Genomic DNA, 25028 nt, shown 5'->3' with positions numbered 1-25028 from the left:
AGACTACTCTACATAAAAATGATAAAGTATTTTAAAATAGATTTTTATTATTATTTATTACTTGAACTATCACCAATGGTAATAAAATGTATTCTTTTGTCATTGGAATTTTGTTTTTAGGATTATGTTATTATAAAATTGTGTCATTATTTTTTATTTCATTTTTCTGTGTTCCTCATAACATTGAAGAACTATATTAGAAAATGTTAAGTATTATACGTTTTAGAATCTAGAAATAATCATTACAGTAGTATTTAAGGTATTTACCTATGCCTAATACCTACAATATTATTAATTTATAATAAGTGATTGGATATCAAATCCTACTTGTACGTTCAAAATACAATTTTATTAATATAACAATACTAAAGACATAATTTCTATAAAAATATTAAATATAAAAACACAATGTTCATTTATTTATTAATATTTATGAATTTGAAGTGGACATTTTTTGGAAACAAATTAGTTTGCAATTAATTTTTTCTATCACCTTTTTTTTCGAGACTAATTAGTAAAAACAAGTATTTACATATAAATTATGTAATTAAAAAAAAAAAAAAAAAACCCAGCACAGTAGCTACATGATCTCATCTTTCCTTATTTATATTAAGATTAAGATAAAGTATGTCGAATAAAAGAGGGATATAAATACTACTTCTCATAAAAAAATTGTATTAATCCATACTTTTTTGAAAAAGTTATATCATTTTAAAGTTAAAAATTAAAATATAAAATCGAGAATTTTCACATAAAAATAGCATGAAATCACCATGAAGACAAAATAAGTACGAAATTTTTTTTTTTCAATGATAAAGTATATTACATTAGCTTTAATTTAAGATATATATAAAAGTGACAGAGTTTCCAAAACACTTTCAAAAGTTAATTTTTTGTGAAAAAGTTGTAATTTTAAATCCCCCCCTGTGGGCAGGTAAAGGGTCAGATTTATAAAAAAATATATACTAAATGATAGGTAAAGACATGATGCATTTATATAAAAAATAATTATATTGATTTGGTAATTTTTTGAAAAAAATTATGGCAGTTTTAAGTAAAAAAGATTTAAAAAATTTCAGTCTTTATTTTGTCTTCATGATGAAAATGGCTACCGTATGCTATTTTTGTGTTAAAATTCTTGATTTTATATTTTAGTTTTTAACTTTAAAATGATATAACTTTTTCAAAAAAGTATGGATCAATACAATTCTTTCATGAGAAGTAGTATTTTTATACGTATTTTATTTGATATACTTTTTTTTTAAATCGGACTATTTCTCTTAATACATAAAAATTCATATAGAAAGTAGAACTTTTCATTTTTTTCTTTATGTCTATTGTATTCCAAAATATGTTATTTTTGTGTTGAAATTTTTGATTTTATATTTTATTTTATTTTAAAATACCTTACAGATGTTTTTGAGTTAAGAAAAAAATTTAAACTCATTTGATTTTTATCTCATTTAAATTCAATAACTTCAAGAAATATCACAAGAACCTCATTACTGAAGTCTTCCCTTGTGAGAAGAAATTTCTTATACATATTAAAATTTTTTTACTAACTGGTTCTTTTTTTTAGAGTTTGTCATTAAATTTTCTCAGCTTTCTTCTCAACTGATATTCATTGAAGTTATTCAATCAAAATTATATAAAAATCAAACAAATTTTGAATTTTTTTTCAACTTAAATAGAATAAAGAAAAAATTCAGATCGATAGGGGGGTTTTTAATCTCGTGCCAAGAGCTTGAGAAACTTGAATGTTACCAACGCATCAACTGTACAACACATGTGTACTTGGATTAAAAGAGCAATCTAAGCTAGTTCGAAAATTCAAAGTCGTTTTTCTCAATATAAAAGTAGCAAAACATTTAAAATAAATTCAACTTTACATTATGTCAATTAGATTCCTATAATTTTTTTCTAAATCAGTGTACTCTCTTTATATGGTATTTTAAAATAAAAAAAACTATGCACACAGTTAATTTCATAGTATTTTTTTTTTTTGAAAATATTTTTAAAACTATATGAGTTTAGAATCAAAATAAATATTTTTGAATAAAAAATTAAGAGGATTGACTTCCTTAATCCTTTTTTTAATACTGCAACAATTAAGTTTACATTAATTTTTTAGAAATACTTTCAAATAAGTTTTTGTTTAAACATTTTATTAATTTTCTTATTTTTACACAAAAATCGTAGATTTTTATTTAACTTTGATTTAAAAAGTATGTTGAATGAAAGGAGTATATAAAAAGTATCTATAAAAAAAAATTTTATTGGTTCATACATTTTTTAAAAAATTATGGCTATGTAAAGTTAAGAATATACAATAAAAAATTTTAATATTGCATATTTTAAACAAAGGCAGCCATATTTTCATAGAAGATAAGTGTGGAGATAAATGTTTTTTTTAAGATAAAAAACTACTAATATTTATGACTCATTTTAATATAAGTAAAATAAAAACCACTCCGATAAAATTATATACGTTTATAAATTTTTTATATTTTAAAGTAAAGTTATTTTTATACACATTACATTAGTTGATTACCGTAACTAAATTATGACGGTTTTTTGCATATCAATTAATATTTATAAGCAAAAAAAAGTCATACAATCATATGACATGTGATGACCCCCCCATACATATTTTCTGGATCACCACCTGATTATGAACAGCAAAGTATATAAATAAAAATTTAATGTTTTTTTTTAAATAATTTGATAAGAGTCACCGTTTTATTATTTTAAAGATAGCAGCATTTCTTATTACTTTTTTTTTTTACTTATCCAATTAACCTTCTCACGATCTAAGGAAGCATTAATTTTTTCTACTATAATATCTATATATATTCTCAAAATGATATAGAAACAATTTTAATAACCAACCTTTGCAATTTGCAACATAACAATAGAATGTTTCACTTGATCCATTAATTTCTGAAAAAGGGGATATTTTCAACTTGTAAAAAAATATAGCACATTTTTATTTATTTATTTTTCATCTTACATTAGTTTGTAATAATATGCATTCACAATGCACTTTATCTTCTTCACTAACTACACACATTTTTATCTCTAACTTCTATAAATAGAATAATAAGAATTTAGACTAATATTAACACATAATTGTGCTCTTAAAACTGAAACATACCTTAACTTGTTCAATTAAAAGTTGTAAATAAGCATCAGCTTCGCCCAATTTTTTATCAAAAGCTTCCAAAGTTGGTACAACAATGTCATTATTAACCTGTATTAATATTTATAGTTATATTTATTTAAAATGGTAAAATATACTTTTTAATAGAACAATAAATTGTTTTTTACGTTTATTGCAACTGAAGATTTAAATGCATTTAAACATCCACCCATGAGTTTTTATATTTTTATCCATAACTCATGGATATGCATCGATAATGAAGTGGATTTAATAAAAAAACCAGCAAAGAGTGAATGTTATAAAGACACAACACAAAATAAAAACTACCACTAGCAAGAGTCTTAACTTAATTAGTGTAATCGGTGTAAGATGATCCTCTAATTTAATATATAAATAAAAAATCCATACTATTTAAACTGCAATTTTAAGTGTTTCAAAAGGATGATTAGTTATAATAATATAACAATAAATCAGTAATTATTGATAACAGCAGATAAAAAATCAAAAGTAATTGTGATATCTATTTCTTTGACATTTAAATACGTATTTTATAAATAGAAATGTTTTACAATATTAAATTTTTTCGATGAAATTTTTTTTAAAAATAATTATAGATACGAAATTTAAAGCTAAGTACTTTAGTGTTTTAAGATTTGAAAATTATAAAAATAAAACATTTTCAATATTTATTAAAATCTTATTATATTTTTAAGGTGAATAGAAATGTTATTAGTCGTTTTATTATCATTAGCATATGCTCAACATTTTGGGAATACAAAAATATTTGCAATTGCATAACATGAGACTAAAATATTTTTGATAGTCAATTTTTTGCTTTTCACTCTAAATAGTGAATATTCGTAAAAAATTCAGAAGTGCTACGTATTGATTATATTACATTTTATATTATATTATATTTTCATTGATTATAAGGACGCAATACAATTTGTTTTTGTAATAAAAACTATTTTGATTATATATATATATATAAAAAAAAAAACGTTTACTTGTATTTGATTAACTGTGTAACCATATAATTGTTTTTGAACTATATCTTCTAAAGCTCGTATCCATAATTCTCTATCAGCTCGAGTCCTTGCTTGAAAATGGAATGTTTTACCATCTACTGTTACGGTAAATGTAAGATTGTCTTCGTCGTCAATACCAATTATTGCTCCTTTCAAACGAACACAACCTCTACGAACTCCACGAATCATTTTTTCCCTAGTCTGAAAAAATTAAAATACAATAATTTTAATTTGATATGTCTAATAATTGAACTATACTGTAATACAGCGGTATAAAAAATTATTTATCTATAACAATAATTTAATTATTTATAGAATACATTTTAAATTGAACTCCTGATTATGGTAGGGAAAAGGTCATATTTCCAAGAAATTCAATTATTTCCTTATATTACTATAACTATTAATTACATTATTTGTAATATAAATATAAATATCATAATTAAAGTTGTAAAGTTTTTAAACAATTATTTTAATTTAAAATTATTTTTAAGTTTTTATGTCAAATTTAACCTAATATCATTAAAATATTTCAGTGTAATTTTCGTACAAGAAAAAATTTCTAACTAATTCATATACAAACACAAAAAAATGTTCATAACATTTTGTTCTTTTTTATTATAATTTTTTTTATTCGAATAACCAATTATTGTTTATAATGGTTTAAAGATTTGGTTTTAAAATACAAATTTATCGTTAATCGTGAATTATTAAAAATAAGGTGCTTGCATAATGTATATTATAGAATTGTATCCATGACAAATGATGACTTATGTATACTAAACAGCAAAATATCAAAGAATATCGGCCAAAAATCGCTTAACTTAAACAAGCANTTTATTCGAATAACCAATTATTGTTTATAATGGTTTAAAGATTTGGTTTTAAAATACAAATTTATCGTTAATCGTGAATTATTAAAAATAAGGTGCTTGCATAATGTATATTATAGAATTGTATCCATGACAAATGATGACTTATGTATACTAAACAGCAAAATATCAAAGAATATCGGCCAAAAATCGCTTAACTTAAACAAGCAATAGATCATCGGATAAATAAAATTATAAGAGCAGAAAACAATTTTTTTTATCATATCATTAATTTGAAAATAGCGATTCCCATTATATAAAATTAAAGTTTTAATCCTCGAAGTGATGAAAAAAATTATGCTCCTTCATATTATTATCGTTTTTTGAATCAAACAATATTTTTCTTTATAAAAATAAAAATTTTCAATATTTTCCAAGAAAATGAGTGTCTTATCAATAATTAATTATTATATGAAAAAAGGAACTTACGATTTAATTTAAATCATGTTCTATTTTTTTCATAATTAGTGTTTTTTTAACATGTACAAATCATGTTTAAGTAAATTCAATTTTTAATTACAGGTTTTGATGTTTTATTAAAAATAATATAAATTTAAATTATTTAATTTATTTTTAAAACTTAATAATAAGTACAATTAAAATTTAAATCAGCCGAAATCTATAGTCATTCTTATAAAAATTCAATATCAATGTTATAACGATTTCACGTTGAAACGACTATGGGATTATATCATTTAAAGGATTATAAGGTAGGAGGATTAATAAAGGGTTACATAAAATAGTGTTTTTAAGAAAGGAGGGAATCATTTCATCTAATTAATAAATAACCTTTTACAAGATTTCCAGCTAATTTGAATTGTGAAAATTATTTTTATTGAACTTTTTACTAACAAAAAAGTGACCTTTACAGTGTACTGAATTTTGCCCTTTTTAATAGTGCATTCTAATGTAAAGTATGACATAAACATTTGTTGAGCAGGAAGTACTTTAATAAATAATGAATACTAACCACCAGCCTTGCATAAATTAAAAATATTAATAATTTCATACTTATTTAAGAAAAATAATGGGTTCACAACTTTTTTGATTGATTAATACAGAACAGCCGTGCAATGTTTTAGTAGTTAGGAAATTTGAAATACAGTTAGAATAGTTTTAAATTTAGATGTAGGTTTGAATTTATGGTTTTTTTAAATATTCTCTTAATGATATGTAAGTAAATTATATACAAGCAAATATATAATACAGTTCATTAATAAAATAATTTAAGATAAGTTCTTAAACAAAAATGTCGTGGTTTAAAAGTATTGACGAGTTACTTTATTCCGGTAAGTTATTAATGAAAAACTAGATTTTTGAAAATGTTACTAAGTTCTTATTTTAGATTATAGAACGCGAGATTGGCCTATGATGTCAACAACAGCATATCCTACATTAATAAGTTTAGTCTATGTATTTTTTATCAAGGTTATAGGTCCAAAATACATGACAAATAAGAAACCATATAAGTTAAGGAAAATCTTGATGGTTTATAACATAGGACAAATACTTGCCTGTACCTATTTGAGCATATCGGTAATTTAATAAATATATTAAATGTGATAAGAAAAATGGTTAAAATATAAAAATTAATAAATTTGCAGTGAAACTTCCAAATGAAAGCAAAAACGAACAATTAAAGTTTAATAAATACTCTTTTACATTTCTTATTTTTCAAATCTTGAAAAAATAACAGTTCCTTGATTACGTATCAGTGGCAAATTTAAGGAGGGGTCTTATGAGGATATGATACTATTTTGAAGAAGTGCAACATTTTATTTGTAAAGACTTTTACGTTATTTAAGTCATATTTTCTAATTATGAAACGATGGCTAAAAAAGATCATCGAATTTGTAAATTTGCTAGATAAATTTAAAAAGTACATCTTTTGTGACAAACTTAAAATCCTCTAATTATCAACTAAATTTAATTAAACTAGTTGGGAAATAATTTGTTTGCTAATGATAAATACAAAAAGGTTATTTATTACTATATGTTATGATATTCCCTTGAAAAACTCTGCGTACACAACTGTTACATAACGTGTAATTTATTTTAAACTGATGTGTAGTCATATAATGTTTCATATAATACTAATATTCTAGTTTTAGTTTCTTAATAATTTTTCATTTTAGAGTCTTAAAAATTATTATTAAATGCCCAATTACATGAGGAATTTTATGGAAAGAATCTTTTAAGAGATGTTTTATTGTAATACTATACTAATATTATATTGCATTAAACACAATATTCTTTTATGATATGGTATAATTATATTGTTATTAATTTATCAGTATTGCATTGAACATAATATTATTAAGCTGGACAAAACTTTTTTTTTATTAGGCTTAAATAATGTTAATTGAATTTTAGTTTTTGAAGACAAACCCTAAATTTGGATGTGACCCATTAGATCTCTCAAATGATCCAATGTCAATACATGTAAGTATACAAAACTGTATTAAAAAAATACTTAAAATTCACAATTAATACATTGAATCGTGTAAATTTTTAGATTGCTAGCTTAGTTTGGTGGACAAAACTATTAAAATTAACTGAATACATTGAAACTGTAATCATTTATACATTTATATACTTCTCATGTGTTTATTGATAGTTCTACAACTAAAATTATTTTTTTTAGGTATTTTTTGTTTTGAGAAAAAAGCAAAATCAAATTTCAGCTCTTCATATTTACCACCATGTGAGTACATACATGATAATATGGATGTCTACTAGAATAAATCCAGGTATAAAAATAATCTTAAAATATTAGAAATTAATAACAAAAATTTAGTGTAATTATATAAAAAGTAACGAATATCCAAATCAATCACACAACTTTAAATTGGCATATTAGGTAGCATAAAATTTTTTAAAACATATACATCTCGTGTTTATATAACTTATGCAGGTTTTTAATAAGGATTGCCAATTGTTTGTAATAATTAACCTGTTTATTTGTTTTTTAAACACTATGTAATATAAATAGAGTGATCCGTTTATTATAATCCACTCAATTACTCTTCTTATAAATACAATATTTAAAAAACTTTTTTTTACTTTTTTTAATTACATATATTTTTTATTTATTGTATTTATTTTTCAAATAATTAAATAGGTTACGATAAACGGATTGTTGAATTAATTATACCTCTCCATGATATTATTATGGAGAGAAAAAATTATTTTTTAAGTTATTCATCAATTAAAATGAAGTTACTGTGAGCGGTAAACATTACCTTTCTATAAACCTTTTAAAAATGAGTCTACTTCAATTCTTTATGTAGGTTAATTAATTATAAATAACTCGTAAAAAAGAATCATAAATTTAAATGTTATAGTATTCTTTTGAAAAAATAATTGAAAAAATTGAAGTTCGAATACTTTTCTTTACTTATAACCCAATTCCTCTAAAAAATATCAACTCAATGAATAATCAATGATGTTAAGTTAATTTTTCAATTTTTATTAGGTGGCGTAGTACGGATTCCTGTGATATTAAATTGTTTTGTTCATATGATGATGTATTTTTATTATTTACTGTCATCATTAGGACCTAAGATCCAAAAGAAAATTGAGTTTTACAAGAAGTATATAACAATTATACAAATGGTAAAAACAAAACTGTACAAAATAAGATTATTTTTAAAAATTATTCAAATTTAATGCATACAAATAATCATAAAAATCATGTTAAGCGATATTGTAGTCATACACATAACATTGACACTTGTAAACATTAATTCTATTAAAAAATTATCATTATAATAAGTCATAATTATGCATTTATACTGAATTTGACCTTTTTTTAGGTACAATTTTGTATTATAATCGTCAACAGTTTATTTTTCTTTGCTCCTGACTGCAATGTACCTAATATATACGGATATGTTTTCATACCTAATGTGTTCCTGGTGTTTTATATGTTTTATGACTTTTATAATAATGCATACTCTGAAAAAGGAGCTCATGATATTAAAAACCGCAAGCAAAAATAAAATTTTAAATTTAAATTAAAAAAAAGAAGTTATAATCTAATTTCAATATTCACCATGTTTTGACTTGTAAAGGTAGAAAATGAAATCAATATTCAATCAATAGATGCTAGATAAAATTATTTAGGAAAGAAATTTGAGCATAAAATAAATTCAATAAAACTAAATTTCGACATCCAACGACAAGTATTGGATGACGACAATGTTTTTTAACTGTAATTACGACAATAAGTACTTTAATGTATCTATATAAATATTTTACTCAAATTTATTTATTTTTAAAAATAATAATAGGTATTTAAAAAAAATGTTAATTATAAAAATAGTATAATAAAGATACAAAATAATTAAAAAATACTGATCATTTAACACATATTTTAAGTTCCAACTTAATATAACAACATTTTGTTTTTATAAATTATTTTTAATAATATTAAAAATATAAAATTACTGTAAAATATTTTATAAATTAAAATAAAACTTTAATTGACGTGTTTTTAATGTTGTTTTATGTTAATATAATTTATATTAAAACAAGACTAATATTAAGGTAGTAAAGATTCTAGATTTAAGCATGAAATTTAATATATCTGTGATCATAAAACGTTTTTTCAATAATATAATGTAATAATGATTTTACGTTTTTTGGGTTAATTTATATTTTAACCTAATATTTCATTAATATCATAAAATGTAAATAACTTTTTTTAGATTTAAAATTACCGTACTGAAAAATATATGTAAAGATGTTAGAACTTTTATAATAATAAATAATTTATGTGAAGAAGTTTAGTGTTATTGATATGTTTATTTTATAAATATACCAGATTGGATTTTTTGTAGTAATAAAATTATGGTTCATCAAATATCATAATAGTAAAAGTATGATCCATACACTAAAGAAAATTTTTTTTTTTAACATTTTATGGTAAAAAAAATGTATATTACATTATAAAATGGGTGTCGATTTAGTCTAGTTGGTGGAAACGAATGTTTCGGCACACGGGGTTTCGGGTTCAATCCCCATGGTGCCAATGAGATTTTTCTTGTGATATTCTCAATGGTGGTGTCTGGTCTCTGGCGCAAGCGGACCATAATACCCGTACCATCCATAATTAGCCTAGCCAAGAATTATCTTTGACTCCATAACACGTGAAAGAGGGCCACTGACCTCTGTAGCATGTTACGTTAGGGAAGTATGTAAAACTGATAACTTTATTCATCAATGTTTCATATAAAATGTATAATATCAGTAATTTACAAAAACAATATTAGCAAAATTTGAATTATAATACACCTTAATGATAATATACTTAATAATAATATACCTTAATGTATATTGATTAATATAATCATAATTTATTTTGTGAAGGTTAAAAAAAGTAATTAGCAAAATAAAAAATCTAGCACAGTGGGGTCACGACAGAGTGGTGATACGATATAGTTGGGACAAGTACAGATAATATTTGATTAAAATTACTATCATAAAAAACTCTTCAATGCAAATCTGTAGATTTCGATTTTTAGAAGGAGTTGATGAATTATTCCAAAAGTAACATGAAATACTATCTATTTCCTTTATTATATCCTAATTACAAGTTTTATGATTTATAAGTATAATACACAAATAAATACTTAATATAGTAGGGAATTGTTATTCGATAATTTAGAATTGTAATTTTTACATTATAATGTTGTTGTACAACGGTAATTCTTTTAATATTAGCCATCCTATTAAAAGTCTTAAAATAATAATTATATTATGAAAATTATTTTTGGTATTTTTGAATTATATATATTTTACAAAAGAGGGTGTTCAGTAAGTAAGGAAACAGGTAAATTACAAACAATAAGAACAATAGAAACCCGTTTCCTGACTTACTGAACACCCTGTATACATATATATTATACAAAAATAATTTTTTTTCTTCAAGGGCTTTTATAAATAGAAAATAATGTGTTGGAACAATTTTTTTTTAACCTATAGTATGTATGTAAGATTTTATTTAACAGATATTTGAAGTTCAGAGCATTTTATGAACATTTTCAAAAGTTAAGTTGAAAAGGTTAAATCTTTATGTTGGGTCCCACCAATGAGTAGGTAAAGGGTCAAATTTTTAAAAATATTCACCTAATGGGATATAACTGAGGTATTTATATAAAAAAAAGATTTACTTCGATTAATTTATTTTTAAAAAATTATGACAGTTTAAAAAAAGCTAAAAAGCGAGATAAATGGATCAAATTTTCTAGTTGACTTAGACTAGTTAACTTGTGATAACTTGATTAATTAAACATAGACAAAACATTTTAATACACTTATTATTTTCTTATATATACTTAAAAATGTTGACATTAAAAAATAATTAAAATAATAACTCACGAATTTATTTAATACAAATCCAAAAGTAATAAAATAAAACATATAAAGACTACACGAAAAAAATATGATAAGTCAATTTTTTTGATAATTGAGATTTTGGTTACAATATTCTATATGCCATAATGTATCTTTTAAGTCGCCGAGCTAGTCGAAATAGTAGTGTCCGAAAGTAATAGCCCTTAAAAGTTATGGTGTACTATAAAATAACACTGTTTTGAAATTTAAAATTCATTTTCTTCAGTTTATAAGATATTGACTTACCTTATTTTTCTGTATACCCTTTACATGTGTATGAAAAATCAATAATACAGCCTAACCTCATTTTGAATATTTACAGATGTATCAACGTTTTCAGTTTTCGGATGATATTTGGAACTCAATGCTGAGACATATATTATTGATTTTCACTATTCCTTTCTTGTAACTATTCTAGCGTCTACTGATTTACAAATTGGAAATAATAATCAATTCAAAACGTCAGACAAAAATTGAAGTCATGAAAACATCCGATATATTATAAATAATTTGTCAATCTAAATATCTATAAACTTCAACACATTTATATCTATCCCTACCTTCGAATTAATTGTCGAAAGGTGTGTCTGCATGCATTTTAATTTATAATTTTAAAATAAGTTTTATTTGTATTTATTAAAAAATAACAACTAGTAACAGAATTAATATTGTGTAATATTGTACTATATGTTTAACCCTATAAACAATTGTTGTAAGCTACATTTTACATAACTAGGAAGTTGTGCAAACCTCTGTAAAAGCGTAGTTTAGCACAGAAAATATGCTAATTAAAAAATAACATAAAAGGGGACTGTAAATATGTTATCTTACACTAAAATAAATATTTTAATCAACTTAAAAAAACCAATAATATATCTTAGCTATTAGTGTAGTTAAGCTCATTTCTATTTAGTTACTTAGCAGTACCTACAGTCATAAGTTTTAGTTTGAAAGTAGTTTTCATACTTTTAGTTTATAGTTTAACTATTTAACATAGTTTAGAATATAAAATAATATATCAAAAAAGTTTTAATAATGGATACAGTGAAAAACTTTTTTGGTCATCTTGATGCTTTTTGTGATCAATATGGAGGTATGTTATTATGAATAAAAAAACAATTTTATACAGAATGTTCTACCTGGTTTTGACATCTTTAATAAATTTTTATTCAGCAAATATTTTATGTTACTTCTTTTAGCTTCTATGTGAAGCTGAAAAGGTATTTTAAAATAATTTTTATAGTATTGAAGTACTTTAAAAGCATATTTTTTACAACTTGTCTCTAATAAGAAAAACATTTTCATTTTAATTTTTAATCTTTTTCAAAAATTAAAAATAACCATTTTTTCTCTAAACAAATTTTGATCGAAAACAACTTTAGGATAAGTACTTATTAGGCTACAAGTACTTTAATACATAGGTTGAATATATAACAGGTGGTTACAACTAGCTTTGGTGTGCATATACTATGCCTGAGGTCCATGCCCTCAATGTATTTAAATGGTTGTAACTCAATAAATAATTATTCTTAAGTTGACAATCTATCAAAAATTTTGTAAGATAAAGCTAAAAATTAGCTATTTTGGAATTTTGTAAAAAATTACAAATAAATATATATACAGGCTGATTCATAATATACATTAACTCATCAGATTTGACATATTTAATAAAAAGAATATACAGTGATTCATTAAGGATAACACACTCGTTTACTCNTTAAGAAGAGAATATTTAAAAATATACATTAACTCATCAGATTTGACATATTTAATAAAAAGAATATACAGTGATTCATTAAGGATAACACACTCGTTTACTCAGTAACTATTGAAAATTTTTTATTTTTGGTACGGAAAATGTTGTTTGATTCAAAAAACATTACAATAATATGTAGTAAAAATATGATATTTTTCTTCCCTTCAAGGTTAAAAAACATTAACTTGAGTGTTTTAAATGAGAACACATATTTTAAATTTAATAAAATGTTTGAGTTTTTAATTTAATAGTAAATGGTATTTGATTTTTTAATATAACTTTATTCGTTTATTAGATATAAACATTTAAAGTTTCAAATTTTTGAGTTAATATACATGTATAATACACTAGGGATTAAAAATACACGTAGCTAATTGGCTTTTTATGACATCGTTATTAGCAGGTACACAGCATTGTTATTATCAATGGTAGTAAGTAACATTGTTGTGAGTTTATAAATACACTAACTGACAATACAGAAAGTATATCTATTGATAGTCATAATTGATAATGAACAATCAGTTACTGTGACAGCAATGTCATAAAAAAACAATTAGCTACCTGTAATCCTACGTGTATTATACAGGGTGTTTATAGAAACGAGTTTCTATTGTTCTCACTGTTACAAACAATGAGAACAATAGAAACCCGTTTCTTGACTTACTGAACACTCTGTACATTTATAGTAATTCAAAAATTTGAAATTTAAATGTTTATATCAAATAAACGAATAAAGTTATATTAAAAATTCAAATGCCATTTGATATTAAATTAAAAACTCAAACATTTTATTAAATTTAAAATATGTGTTCTCATTTAAAACACTCAAGTTAATGTTTTTTAACCTTGAAGGGAAGAAAAATATCATATTTTTACTACATATTATTGTAATGTTTTTTGAATCAAACAACATTTTCCGTACCAAAAATAAAAAATTTTCAATAGTTACTGAGTAAACGAGTGTGTTATCCTTAATGAATCACTGTATATTCTTTTTATTAAAGATGTCAAATCTGACGAGTTAATGTATATTTTTAAATATTCTCTTCTTACTTTAAAACCAAATAAATTTTTATATTAATTATTAATTTATATAAAGAGTATAAACCTATTATTAGTTTCGATACGAAGCTGAGAAGGTATAGGTATTAACATGATGTGTTTTTTTTTATGTCCATTCTCGGCCTTCATTGAATCAATTTTGTTGATCTGTTCGTCAAAAAGCCTAATTTTAAAATAGTTGTATCTATAGTTGGTGAAAATAGAAAAAAAACCTTATTATTAGAAATGAAGAAAAATATCTTAAAATGATGCTACCATAAAAACAGCATATTCTAAATTTTTTCTTCGACATTTAAAAAAATTTTATTTCTAATTAAATATGATATATTAGAGACAATAAGATTTCTTTTAGTATAATTTTTGTAAAAATTCAATGAAAAATCTTAGTACAGAAAGGATTTGCAAAATACCATCCACGAATGTAATTTTATTTTCAACTCAATTTATTAAAATGTTTAAAAAGGTCTAAAGGTTTGAATTTTATAACTTATATCAAATTATAATTTTTAAAATATGCTACAATATTAAAAATAAATGTATATAAAGATTGTTCTACTATGAGAAATTGGTCGTCAAAGTAAAAAAATTCACAATTTCTTCATAAAAATTACTTTATTTAAAATGTTTGAAAACATTATTAACAATCTATATCAATTTTTAGAAGGTTTTTTTTTAAAAAGTAAAAAAATTGCAATTTAAAAAAAAAAAAAATTATTTTCATTTAAGCAAACAATTTAACAGACCTTTAATATTTAAGTCAAATTTAAATAAATAGAAATTGTGAAATAATAAATTTATCAATTTTTTGGAAATTTATCTCAGATTCACATCGAATTGCTTTGTATGATAATGATGTTAATATATCAGTCAGGTATCATTTTACTTGGCCCAACATTGCCGTAACCCTACTGTGTTAGGTTTTTTAAACTGGATTAGACCCGAATATTTTTTAAATATTTACATTCTTAGAGAGCTAACATGCGAAATGTACAGACAGCCGGTCAAAAAATTGGTGGATAAAATATCAATATTTACACTTTCATCTTCATTTTAAAACTAATATTAAACAATGTAAAATTTTATAAGCATTTAGTGATGCAATAGTTACATAATTCTTGTAGTAAAAAATGTACGTAATGATAAACTTCACAACTCCCTAAAATGAATTAACTATGTACAACGTATATTGTACGTATTAATTAATTACATTCAGTAGATTATAGTATTACCTTAATTATACTCATGTTTTTTAGGGTATAAAAAATATTCACGATAAAAGAACTTTACTTCTTTTGTTTATTTTTTTATTTAATTCATATTTTCAGATTCAAGAACTAACAATTGGCCATTGGTACAAGGCATGACTTCAACATTAACGTGTGTTGCAATTTATTTATATTTAGTTTTATACTTAGGACCCAAATTTATGGAAAATAGAAAACCGTTTAAAATAATGCCAATTATTAAGGTTTATAATATATTGCAATTGATAGCATGTATTACAATATTTTACATGGTAAGTTCATTAAAATGGTTTTATATGTAATATATATTAAAGTGGCTCTTATAATCTTTCATTGGTCGATATCCGTACCCGCTAACTTTTTTCGTTATTATATGAAAGTCATTTGGGTAAAATTTGGTTTTGATAACTTTCTCCCTTCGAGTGTCGAATCGGGATTGAAAATTCGCTCAAAAGGGTAATTTTTCAGTTTTTGATCATTATTTCTAAAACTAACACACTTAGCGTAAAAATATATAAAATATAAATAATAAATTTTAATATTTTCTTTAAAAAACGTATTTACAAAAATTTTCTAAAATTATTTTTACTTACTCAAAAAAATAAAATAAAAAACCTAGCACAGGGGGGGTCTCGGCACAGTGGTGACGTGGCATAGTTGGATCAAGTATAATGATATCTGACAGTGATTAAAATCATTATAAAAAAAAAAAATACTTCGATGCAAATCTTTAGATAGTGTTTAATTTTAAAAAATTGGTGAATTATACCAAAAGCTGTATGATCTGCTATTTTCTTATTAATATACTGATTAAGATAATGTATTTCGAATGAATAAGGGATTATTAANATATCCTGATTAAGATAATGTATTTCGAATGAATAAGGGATTATTAAAAAATATTATTTCTCATAAAAAAATTGTGTTGATCCATACTTTTTTGAAAAAGTTATAGCATTATAAAGTTAAAAATGTAAAAAATAAAATCGAGAATTTTCACACAAAAATAGCATTCGGTAGCCATATTCACTGTGAAGACAAAATAAAGTCCGAAATTTTTTTTTTTTCATAATAAAGTTTATTATATTAACTTTAATTTAAGATATTTATAAAAGTGTCAGACTTTCCAGAATACTTTCAAAAATTAAGTGTAAAAGTAAATTTTTTGGTGAAAAAGTTGTCATTTTAAATCCCCTCCTATGGGCAGATAAAGGGTCTGATTTATAAAAAAAATATACCAAATTATAGGTAAAGACATCAAACATCTATATATAGACTAGTAGTAGCACACACAAATAGAGTTAAAAAATTAATAAATTACAAAGTAAAATTATTTACTTTTGTAGTTGAATACTTTTATCATATCAAATCTAATTCGACAATGAATACTTTAAGAATATTAAAAATTAATGATTTTATTTGTTTGTATGAAAAATCTGCTTAAGATACTTTTTATTTGAATAAAGAATATTTTTTCGATTTTTAAGAGTAATAACTTAAACTAAATACAAATTGTAATAATTTGACGTATCGTTGAAAAAAGTAGATCTAGTGAGGGTTGGCAAAATAAATAGTAGCCACAAAAAGAACCACATAGTAAAATAATATTAACATGAATATAAATTTCTTCTCACGAGGGGAGACTATAGTGATAGAATACTTTATATCTATTGAAGTTATTGAATCTAAATGAGATAAATATCAAATGATTTGAAAATTTTATTCTAACTCAAAAAAATATGCAAAATATTAAATGCCACAGACAGATTTGAACCTCGTACCCTAAACGTGAAAGACATAAGTGTTACCGATTCAGCAACTGTTTGTTGCTTTCGTCGCGTGATAAAATTGGCTATTTAAGCTAACTCAACTATAAAAATTACTTTTTCGACTTTAAAAAAGTAAAAAATTTTATTAAGTTTAATTTCTTATGTCTCATGAACTTTCATTTCTATGTCAATTAAATTATATAATATTCATGAAAGTCAGTGTATTCCCCTTATAAGATATTTTAAAATAAGATAAAATACAAAACCCAGAATTTTAATACAAAAATAGCATATTTTTGAATACAGTAGCCATTTGCACATAGTAGATAAGGTATCGGGACAAATTTTATAGTACATGACATAAGCTTTAATTTGACATATGTTTAAAGGACGCAGTATTTCCGAAACATTTTCAAAAGTTAAGTTGAAAAAGTTAGTTTTTGTAAAAAAGTTGCTATTTTAAATCCTCTCTGTGAGCAGTATAAGTGTTAGATTTAAAAAAAAAAGATATCAAATGAAAGGAAATTGCACAAGGTTTCAATATAAAAAAATATTAATTTGATTTGTTAATATTTGAAAAATTTATGGCAGTTTGAATTACAAAAAACATTCCGATAAAAGGTGATTTTCATTGCAAACATTACATTTTTTTTTTTAATTTCGACAGCCATTTGCACATAGAAGATGAGGTATCAGGACAAAAATTTTTTTTCATTTTATAGTATATGACATAACTTTTGATTTGATATATGTTTAAAGGACGCAGTATTTCCGGAACATTTTCAAAAATTAAGTTAAAAAAGTTCAATGTTTTATACAATGTTTCAAGTTTTGAACGCCCCCTATATAAGGGGAAATTGTCCAATTTTAATAAAAAGTATGTCAAATGAAAGATGTACTTATAATGTATTTAGAAAAATAAAATTGTGCTGATACATACATTTTTCGAAAAGTTATAGCATTTTTAAGTTGAAAATTTAAACACAAAAATAGCGATTTTTTAACTACGGCAGCCGTCTACATGCAGAAGATGAAGTGTCGGGACAAATTTTTTTTTTTTCATTTTATAGCACATAAAATAAGCTTTAATTTGATATATGTTTAAAGGACGCAATATTTTAAAAAATTAAGTTGAAAAAGTTAGTTTTTGTAAAAAAGTTGCTATTTTAAATCCCCCTCAATGAGTAGGTTAAGTATTAAATTTTCAAAAAAATGATATCAAATGAAAGGGAAATATCTAAGGTTTTAGTATAAAAAAAATTATGTTGATTTGTCGATTTTTGAAAAAGTTATGGAAGTTTTAAGAAAAAAAAAGTGAAAAAAATGACAAAATTTACTGATTTTTGAAATTGTAATTTTTTTGGAGATTTCCTCCATTTGCGGAAACAATTTTCAATTTTTAAGGGTAATGTCTTCAACTAGATATTTTTTGTGATCTTTTGACGTACTGTTGAAAGAAATCGGTCCAGTGAGAGCTAAATAAATGTAGTGACAGACACAAAAAAAAAAAAAAAAAAACACATCATAGTAAAACTTATACCTCCAGCTTCGCATCTAAGCTAAAAAAATGTTTGCTAAAATTCACTTTTTTAATATAAATCATTCATAGCTTTCAAAATTATCACTTTACAGTATGATTCGTATAAAAAATATGTAAAATTAAATTTTCTAAAATATTAGTCTTTTGTAAAATTATAGTCAGATAGATGTATACTATTGGTGTTTTAATAACAATAACGATCTAAATACGATTGATTATAACTGTTTATTTAGCGTATTACGATTATAACTAGGATACTTCCTTTGATAGTTTTGTACGGACTGCAAAAAATAAATAATAATTATCACATATTTTAGGTAATAAACTTTTGAAAAATTATAAATATTTTCATTTTTACTACAAGTAGTAAAAATTACTTTTGCTCTTCGACTTTTGTTAATATGCTATTGTAGTTATTCATTAGTTTTACATGACGCTTAGCCGTATCGTTAACTTTTACTATTGCTGCAAATATTTTTTTACCTTTTTGGAAGTCTTCATTTTCTTCTCAAAATTTTGAGTCTATTTTTTTGTTCAATCGACTAGAAAGTTATGAATACATATTTGTAATTAAGTCAACTGGTAAGTCCTTCGAGAAAAAATGTGATAAATCATTAATTTTTAAATTAAGTTTTTTTTTATCACCTATTTCTTCAAATAATGCAGTTCTATTTAAAATTTTTAATTTTTAATGTTTCTTTTTGTTCTATGATTAAGCGATAATCAATAATTGAAAAAAACTCAATTGAATTAAGTCCAGTGAACCAGTCTTGAGACTGACATTTAATAATGAACAACAGATTGTATTTAGAACCATTTCTTCCGTTAGTCAATTTAAAATGTTTTTTAAATAGTAACATTTTTATGAATAAATACCTTTTTTCATCCAACCTGTTAAGAGTGATGTACTCTAGGCTGATAAAATGTTATAGTCTTGTTAAGATTTTCTCCATGAAATTTCTATAAGCTTCAAAAAATTTTTATAGTCATTGCGAGAAAATCGTTATGTAATTTTTTTTTCAGAGAATTGTAGTATATATTCTCTATCATTTTTTATTATATTTAAAATTGTGTCATTTGACCAAATGGAATATTCAGTTTTATTTATATTTTCCCAGTCATTAACAAATCTCTTAAAGAGTGGTATATCTAGACCTAACGACGGAACAAATTTTGATTTAACAAAAAGGCATGAAATATTACTTCAAAAATATGATGTCTGCATGCTAAGAACAGTATACTTTTTTCTAATTTTTGCTGCAAGACTACACAAACGCCATTTAATCGGCTAGAGTTAGACGCTGTTTTGTCAAATACGAAGCCTTGAACTTTTTTTAATAATGCCCACTCTTCTAATTCGCATTTATGTTTTCCAACTATTGTGGATAAAATTTTAGAATCCCAATGTACTATACCAAATTCTATGTTAAGTTCAAAAAAACTATCACAACAAATAATTGTAAATGATAAAATATCCATATTACACTCCATTTACCTATCATGCATAAATAGTTTACAATTAGAGATAAAAGTGTCCGAGTAAAAACCGTTTGTTGCATTAGTATTTTACAATTTTGTANAAAATATCATGCATAAATAGTTTACAATTAGAGATAAAAGTGTCCGAGTAAAAACCGTTTGTTGCATTAGTATTTTACAATTTTGTAGTAAGAATAATTCGCTGCTATCAGCTAATACTAATGACATTATGAAAAATTATATACTTATGCAAAAAGTAGTAAAATACGTAAAATTATTTAAAACAAAATAACATTAAAGTGATTACATAGGATTAACGTGTGAGACTAAATGTAAATGTATATATAAATTTCGGGATAACAACAAAACTATAAAACTGACTACAATTTCACAAAAGACTAATATTTTAGAAAATTTAATTTTACATATTTTTTATACGAAACATTTTGTTGTTAAGTGATTATTTTAAAGAGTGATTTATATTAAAAAAGTGAATTTTAGCAAACATATTTTTTTTATTTTTCATTTTTTTTTTTGAGCAAGTAAAAATAATTTTAGAAAATTTTTGTAAATACGATTTTTAAAGAATATATTAAAATTTATTATTTATATTCTATACATTTTTACGCTAAGAGTGTTAGTTATAATGTTAGAAATAATGATCAAAAACTGAAAAATTACCCTTTTGAGCTAATTTTCAATCCCGTTTCGACACTTTAAAGGGGAAAGTTATCAAAACCAAATTTTACCCAAATGACTTTTATATAATAACGAAATAAATTGGTGGGTACGGAGATCGATCAATGAAAGTTTGTAAGAGTCACCCTAATATATACAATTTATGTATTTTTTATCATAACCCACTCAATTACTCACAGAATAAATATATTTAAACATTTTTTTTTTTGGTTATCTTTAGTTACACATTATTCTTGAATTATTAACTGTGTAATACTTTTTAAGTTCATTCCTTAAAACCATTTAAATGGTTTTTAAGATATCGCTGTCACAGTCACGGATTGTTTATTATCAATTATGACTATCAATAGATATAACTTTTATATAGTCATTTAGTGTATTTATGAACTCATAACAATGTGCCTTACTACCATTGATAATAACAATGCTGTGTATCTGCGAATACTGATGTCATAAAAAACCAATTAGCTACTTGTATTTGTAATACCTTGTGTATTATATATGTGTAATATTAACTCAAAAATTTGAAACTTTAAATGTTTATATCTAATAAACGAATAAAGTTATAATAAAAATTCAAATGCCATTTACTATTAAATTAAAAACTCAAACATTTTATTAAATTAAAAATATGAGTTTCCATTTAAAAAAACAAAGTTGACACCCTTACAAGGCATAAGGGATAAACTTAAAAAGTATTACATAGTTAATAATTCAAGAATAATGTGTAACTAAAGATAACCAAAAAAAAAAAAAAAATGTTTAAATATATTTATTCTGTGAGTAATTGAGTGGGTTATGATAAAAAAATCACCTTGTATATATATATATATATATATGAATTTATTTACAATAATCCATGAATCTATCCAATAATTATACTCTGTAGATTTCTTGTTATCACATTAATGATAAATTTAAAATTTATATTTATCATTAATATGATGTATTATATACAATACAATAAGATGTATAAAACTATAACGGTCATACTCATAAAAAAAATGTGTATTAGAATAGTGATCAGATAAATCCAAAAAATAAAATTTACTACTCTCCTATTCACGAAGAAAAATAATATTGTTAGCATATATCTTCTAATTATACACTTTTTCAAAAGAACCTACTTTAAATCAACTTAATTATGTGAAAAACTTTTTGATAAAAGACATTTAATAATCAATTTTTTCTTTCACTTTAAAAGAAATTGATGAAGTTTAATTAATAAAAATCTGTTTACATTTAATATAATTTATTATTCATAAATATAAATGATTTGCCTGTAAGATAATTATTTCTGGATGGACTACTGAGTACACACTTGGATGCGAACCAGTCGAGCATACATCGCCAACATCAAATCGCGTAAGTTAAAGAATGATATTTATGAAACACAATATTAGTTATTATTTAATATCACGGAGCTTTGCACTTTTAATAGTTAGCAAAATTGTTTTGGTGGACATATATGTTAAAATTAGTGGAATTTTTAGAAACGGTAAGTTTTATTAAATATTATTCAATCAATAGCCACGATGTCTTATATTTATTATATAAAATTTTTCATAAAATATTTACTAAAAATTTTTTAAAAACAACTCTCAAAAACCTTAATTATTAGTTATTTTTGCAAGAAAAAGGCACAGGTCATACTGGAATATTAAAGTAATTATTTTAGTTTACACACAGCGGCGCAACTATATAAAAATCCAGTAGGTACTAAAATTTTGTAATGCTCACAAAGCTGTGGGGGAACCTCACCTACCCACAATGCCCCATATAATATAGATAATTATATAATGATATAATGTATAATGCCTGTATTATTGTTGACTAGATAACCAAGCTAATGATTGTGGTTGATCGACAGCTTAACATTGAAATATCCTAGTATACTTAAAATAACGATTTTTTTAGCTACAATACTAGTATAATCTAACGTAATTCAAAATATAAAAAAAAAACTGATAAATTTTTTTTTTAAATAAAATATTTAATTGAAAATACAAGTTATAGTAACTATAAATTCATTATATGTACTAGAATCTAGGAGTTATGAAGGACCCTCAGTAGTTGCGCCATTGATTACATACCTCATTAAAGTTACTATAGAGGAAATCCTGTAATTTTAAATTATTTCATTATAGATGAAGTAGTCATACACATTTAAACTTGTTATAATAAGTTTAGAGAGAGAGCATACTCTCAGTAAAAATATGATGACACTCATCTTATTATTTCAAATGTTATTGTTTTATTTTTTGATATTATCAGTTATATTAATAATATAATTCGTAATATCATTTTATTACTACTAGTTCTAACTACTCTAAAAATTAAGGTTATATTATTCTATAATTTTTATAACATAACTTCTAAATTATATAATTAAATTTTCAAGATATTTTTTATTCTTCGAAAAAAAACAAACCAAGTATCTGGTCTACACGTTTATCATCATGCATCTACATTCATTTTAGCTTGGGCAGCTACAAAATTTTTTCCAGGTATGAATAGAAAAATTATTGGTGACAATTTAACTATTTTAAATAATTCATTAATTTAAATTATATAAACTACACCAGAGTAGTCATAAGTTATAATTTTCTCTAGAATTTTAACATTTCAGTAATATTCCTGAAAATTAAAAAATGCCTTAACATTGTAAATTTGTTAATGAATTTAAGTTACAATGATATTGTAAATATTGAACAATTTTTTCTCTTTGTAATAGATTATATTTTTAATTAACATGAACAAAAAAAAATATTCATTAGATTTAACATTATTGTTTTTCTTTTATATACTTATACTTTCAAATTATTTTTACATTAAAAGAGTGAGACATTTTTTAATTTTTAAAGATAACTTTTAATACTACTTTTATTTTAAATACTAAACTTATTTTTTGTTTTTAATTTAAAATTATTTTAAGGTGGCATGGCGTCTTTTCCAATTTTAGTCAATTCTTTCGTACACATTGTAATGTACTCATATTATGAATTGTCAAGTTTAGGCCCACACTATAAAAAAATAGCAAATAAGTTCAAAAAATACATAACAATGATACAACTGGTATTTATAGAAATTTTTAATTTTATAAAAAGTTTAATTTTTTTCATAACTTTTGTTTGTAGATTCAGTTTGGAATCCTAGTAATTCATACACTTCAAGCTGCATCGTCTACTTGTGACATTCCTAATTGGTATGTTTATGGAACAGTTCCTGACATAACTGTTTTATTTTATCTTTTTTATAAGTTTTATAGAAAAACATACAATAGAAAAAATAAATCTGTCGAGCCAAATTTATTTGTAAAAAACCAATAAATTAAATTGTAATTATGAGATATATTGGACTTATATAAAAAGTGTTAATAAAAAATTTTCTAGAAGTTGTTTAAAAAGAATTTAACTAAAATGTAAATTTTTATATGAATCAAATGTTAAGAACAATAATATTTATTATCATTAGCCAAAATTATAAAATATGACTTTTGATAAAACATTTTAACTCAATTATTATACTTTTAAAAGAATTTAAATAACTATTATGTTAATAGTTTATAATATTTTTAAATAAATAAATAATTTGAAATTTAATTAGCTAATTTAAAAATAATTATACTTTTTTTTGCAATTTTGTAAACTTTATGCAAGAAGTCCATGGTGGTTTAACAATTTACATAATACAAATTATGTATTAGTAAATATAATATTAATGATACTACAATATTAACTATATTGGAACATTTAAACAATTATGTTTATTGTTCTATCAAATAACTTTAAAATATTATAAGAAATAGGCATAAAACTCACTCATTATAAAGATTGAAAGAAAACTATTTGCATTTTAATATAACTTCGGCGGATTTCTTTTCAAATTACATAGGTATGTAGAAATATATAGACAATTAGAAGCAACCAACTAAATATTAACATAGAACTGTTTTTCAATGATAAAATAAAACTTTATAATCAACAAAATTTCAACATTAATATCTTGTATTAACATTTTAAG

General features: G+C 23.1%; 3 protein-coding genes across 8 annotated transcripts in view; 2 read left to right on the top strand and 1 right to left on the bottom strand.

The window, feature by feature from the left end:
• Window positions 1-25028, bottom strand: part of LOC126906220 (oxysterol-binding protein-related protein 9) — a 35469-nt gene that overhangs the window by 9574 nt on the left and 867 nt on the right. For 2 of the 6 annotated variants that reach the window (XM_050686605.1, XM_050686601.1), the window contains exons 2-5: window positions 4168-4389; window positions 3155-3250; window positions 3011-3085; window positions 2890-2940 (exon numbers count right to left, since the gene is read on the bottom strand). In XM_050686605.1, the coding sequence (XP_050542562.1) occupies window positions 2890-2940; window positions 3011-3085; window positions 3155-3250; window positions 4168-4389 (444 nt within the window). Of the gene's footprint in view, window positions 1-2889; window positions 2941-3010; window positions 3086-3154; window positions 3251-3327; window positions 3481-4167; window positions 4390-5489; window positions 5508-11702; window positions 11837-19310; window positions 19344-25028 lie in introns of those variants that run through there. The other 4 variants (XM_050686602.1, XM_050686603.1, XM_050686604.1 and 1 more) reach the window with 4 other exon arrangements.
• LOC126906222 (elongation of very long chain fatty acids protein-like) lies at window positions 6095-9089 on the top strand. Its single transcript, XM_050686608.1, has 7 exons — window positions 6095-6349; window positions 6406-6596; window positions 7434-7502; window positions 7576-7632; window positions 7705-7810; window positions 8536-8675; window positions 8876-9089. The coding sequence occupies exons 1-7, from the start codon at window positions 6310-6312 to the stop codon at window positions 9059-9061; spliced, it is 789 nt and encodes a 262-aa protein (XP_050542565.1). The 5' UTR covers window positions 6095-6309; the 3' UTR covers window positions 9062-9089.
• On the top strand, window positions 12325-24493 carry LOC126906221 (elongation of very long chain fatty acids protein AAEL008004-like). The gene is made up of 7 exons (XM_050686607.1): window positions 12325-12549; window positions 15600-15790; window positions 22293-22370; window positions 22447-22503; window positions 23407-23512; window positions 23941-24080; window positions 24143-24493. The coding sequence occupies exons 1-7, from the start codon at window positions 12492-12494 to the stop codon at window positions 24332-24334; spliced, it is 822 nt and encodes a 273-aa protein (XP_050542564.1). The 5' UTR covers window positions 12325-12491; the 3' UTR covers window positions 24335-24493.

This window comes from Daktulosphaira vitifoliae, unplaced genomic scaffold (genome assembly GCF_025091365.1).
Source record: "Daktulosphaira vitifoliae isolate Bord-2020 unplaced genomic scaffold, ASM2509136v1 Scaffold_4, whole genome shotgun sequence".
Lineage (NCBI taxonomy): Eukaryota > Metazoa > Arthropoda > Insecta > Hemiptera > Phylloxeridae > Daktulosphaira > Daktulosphaira vitifoliae.
Note: the sequence above shows the minus strand (reverse complement) of the source record. Positions and strands in the feature narration are given on the sequence as shown.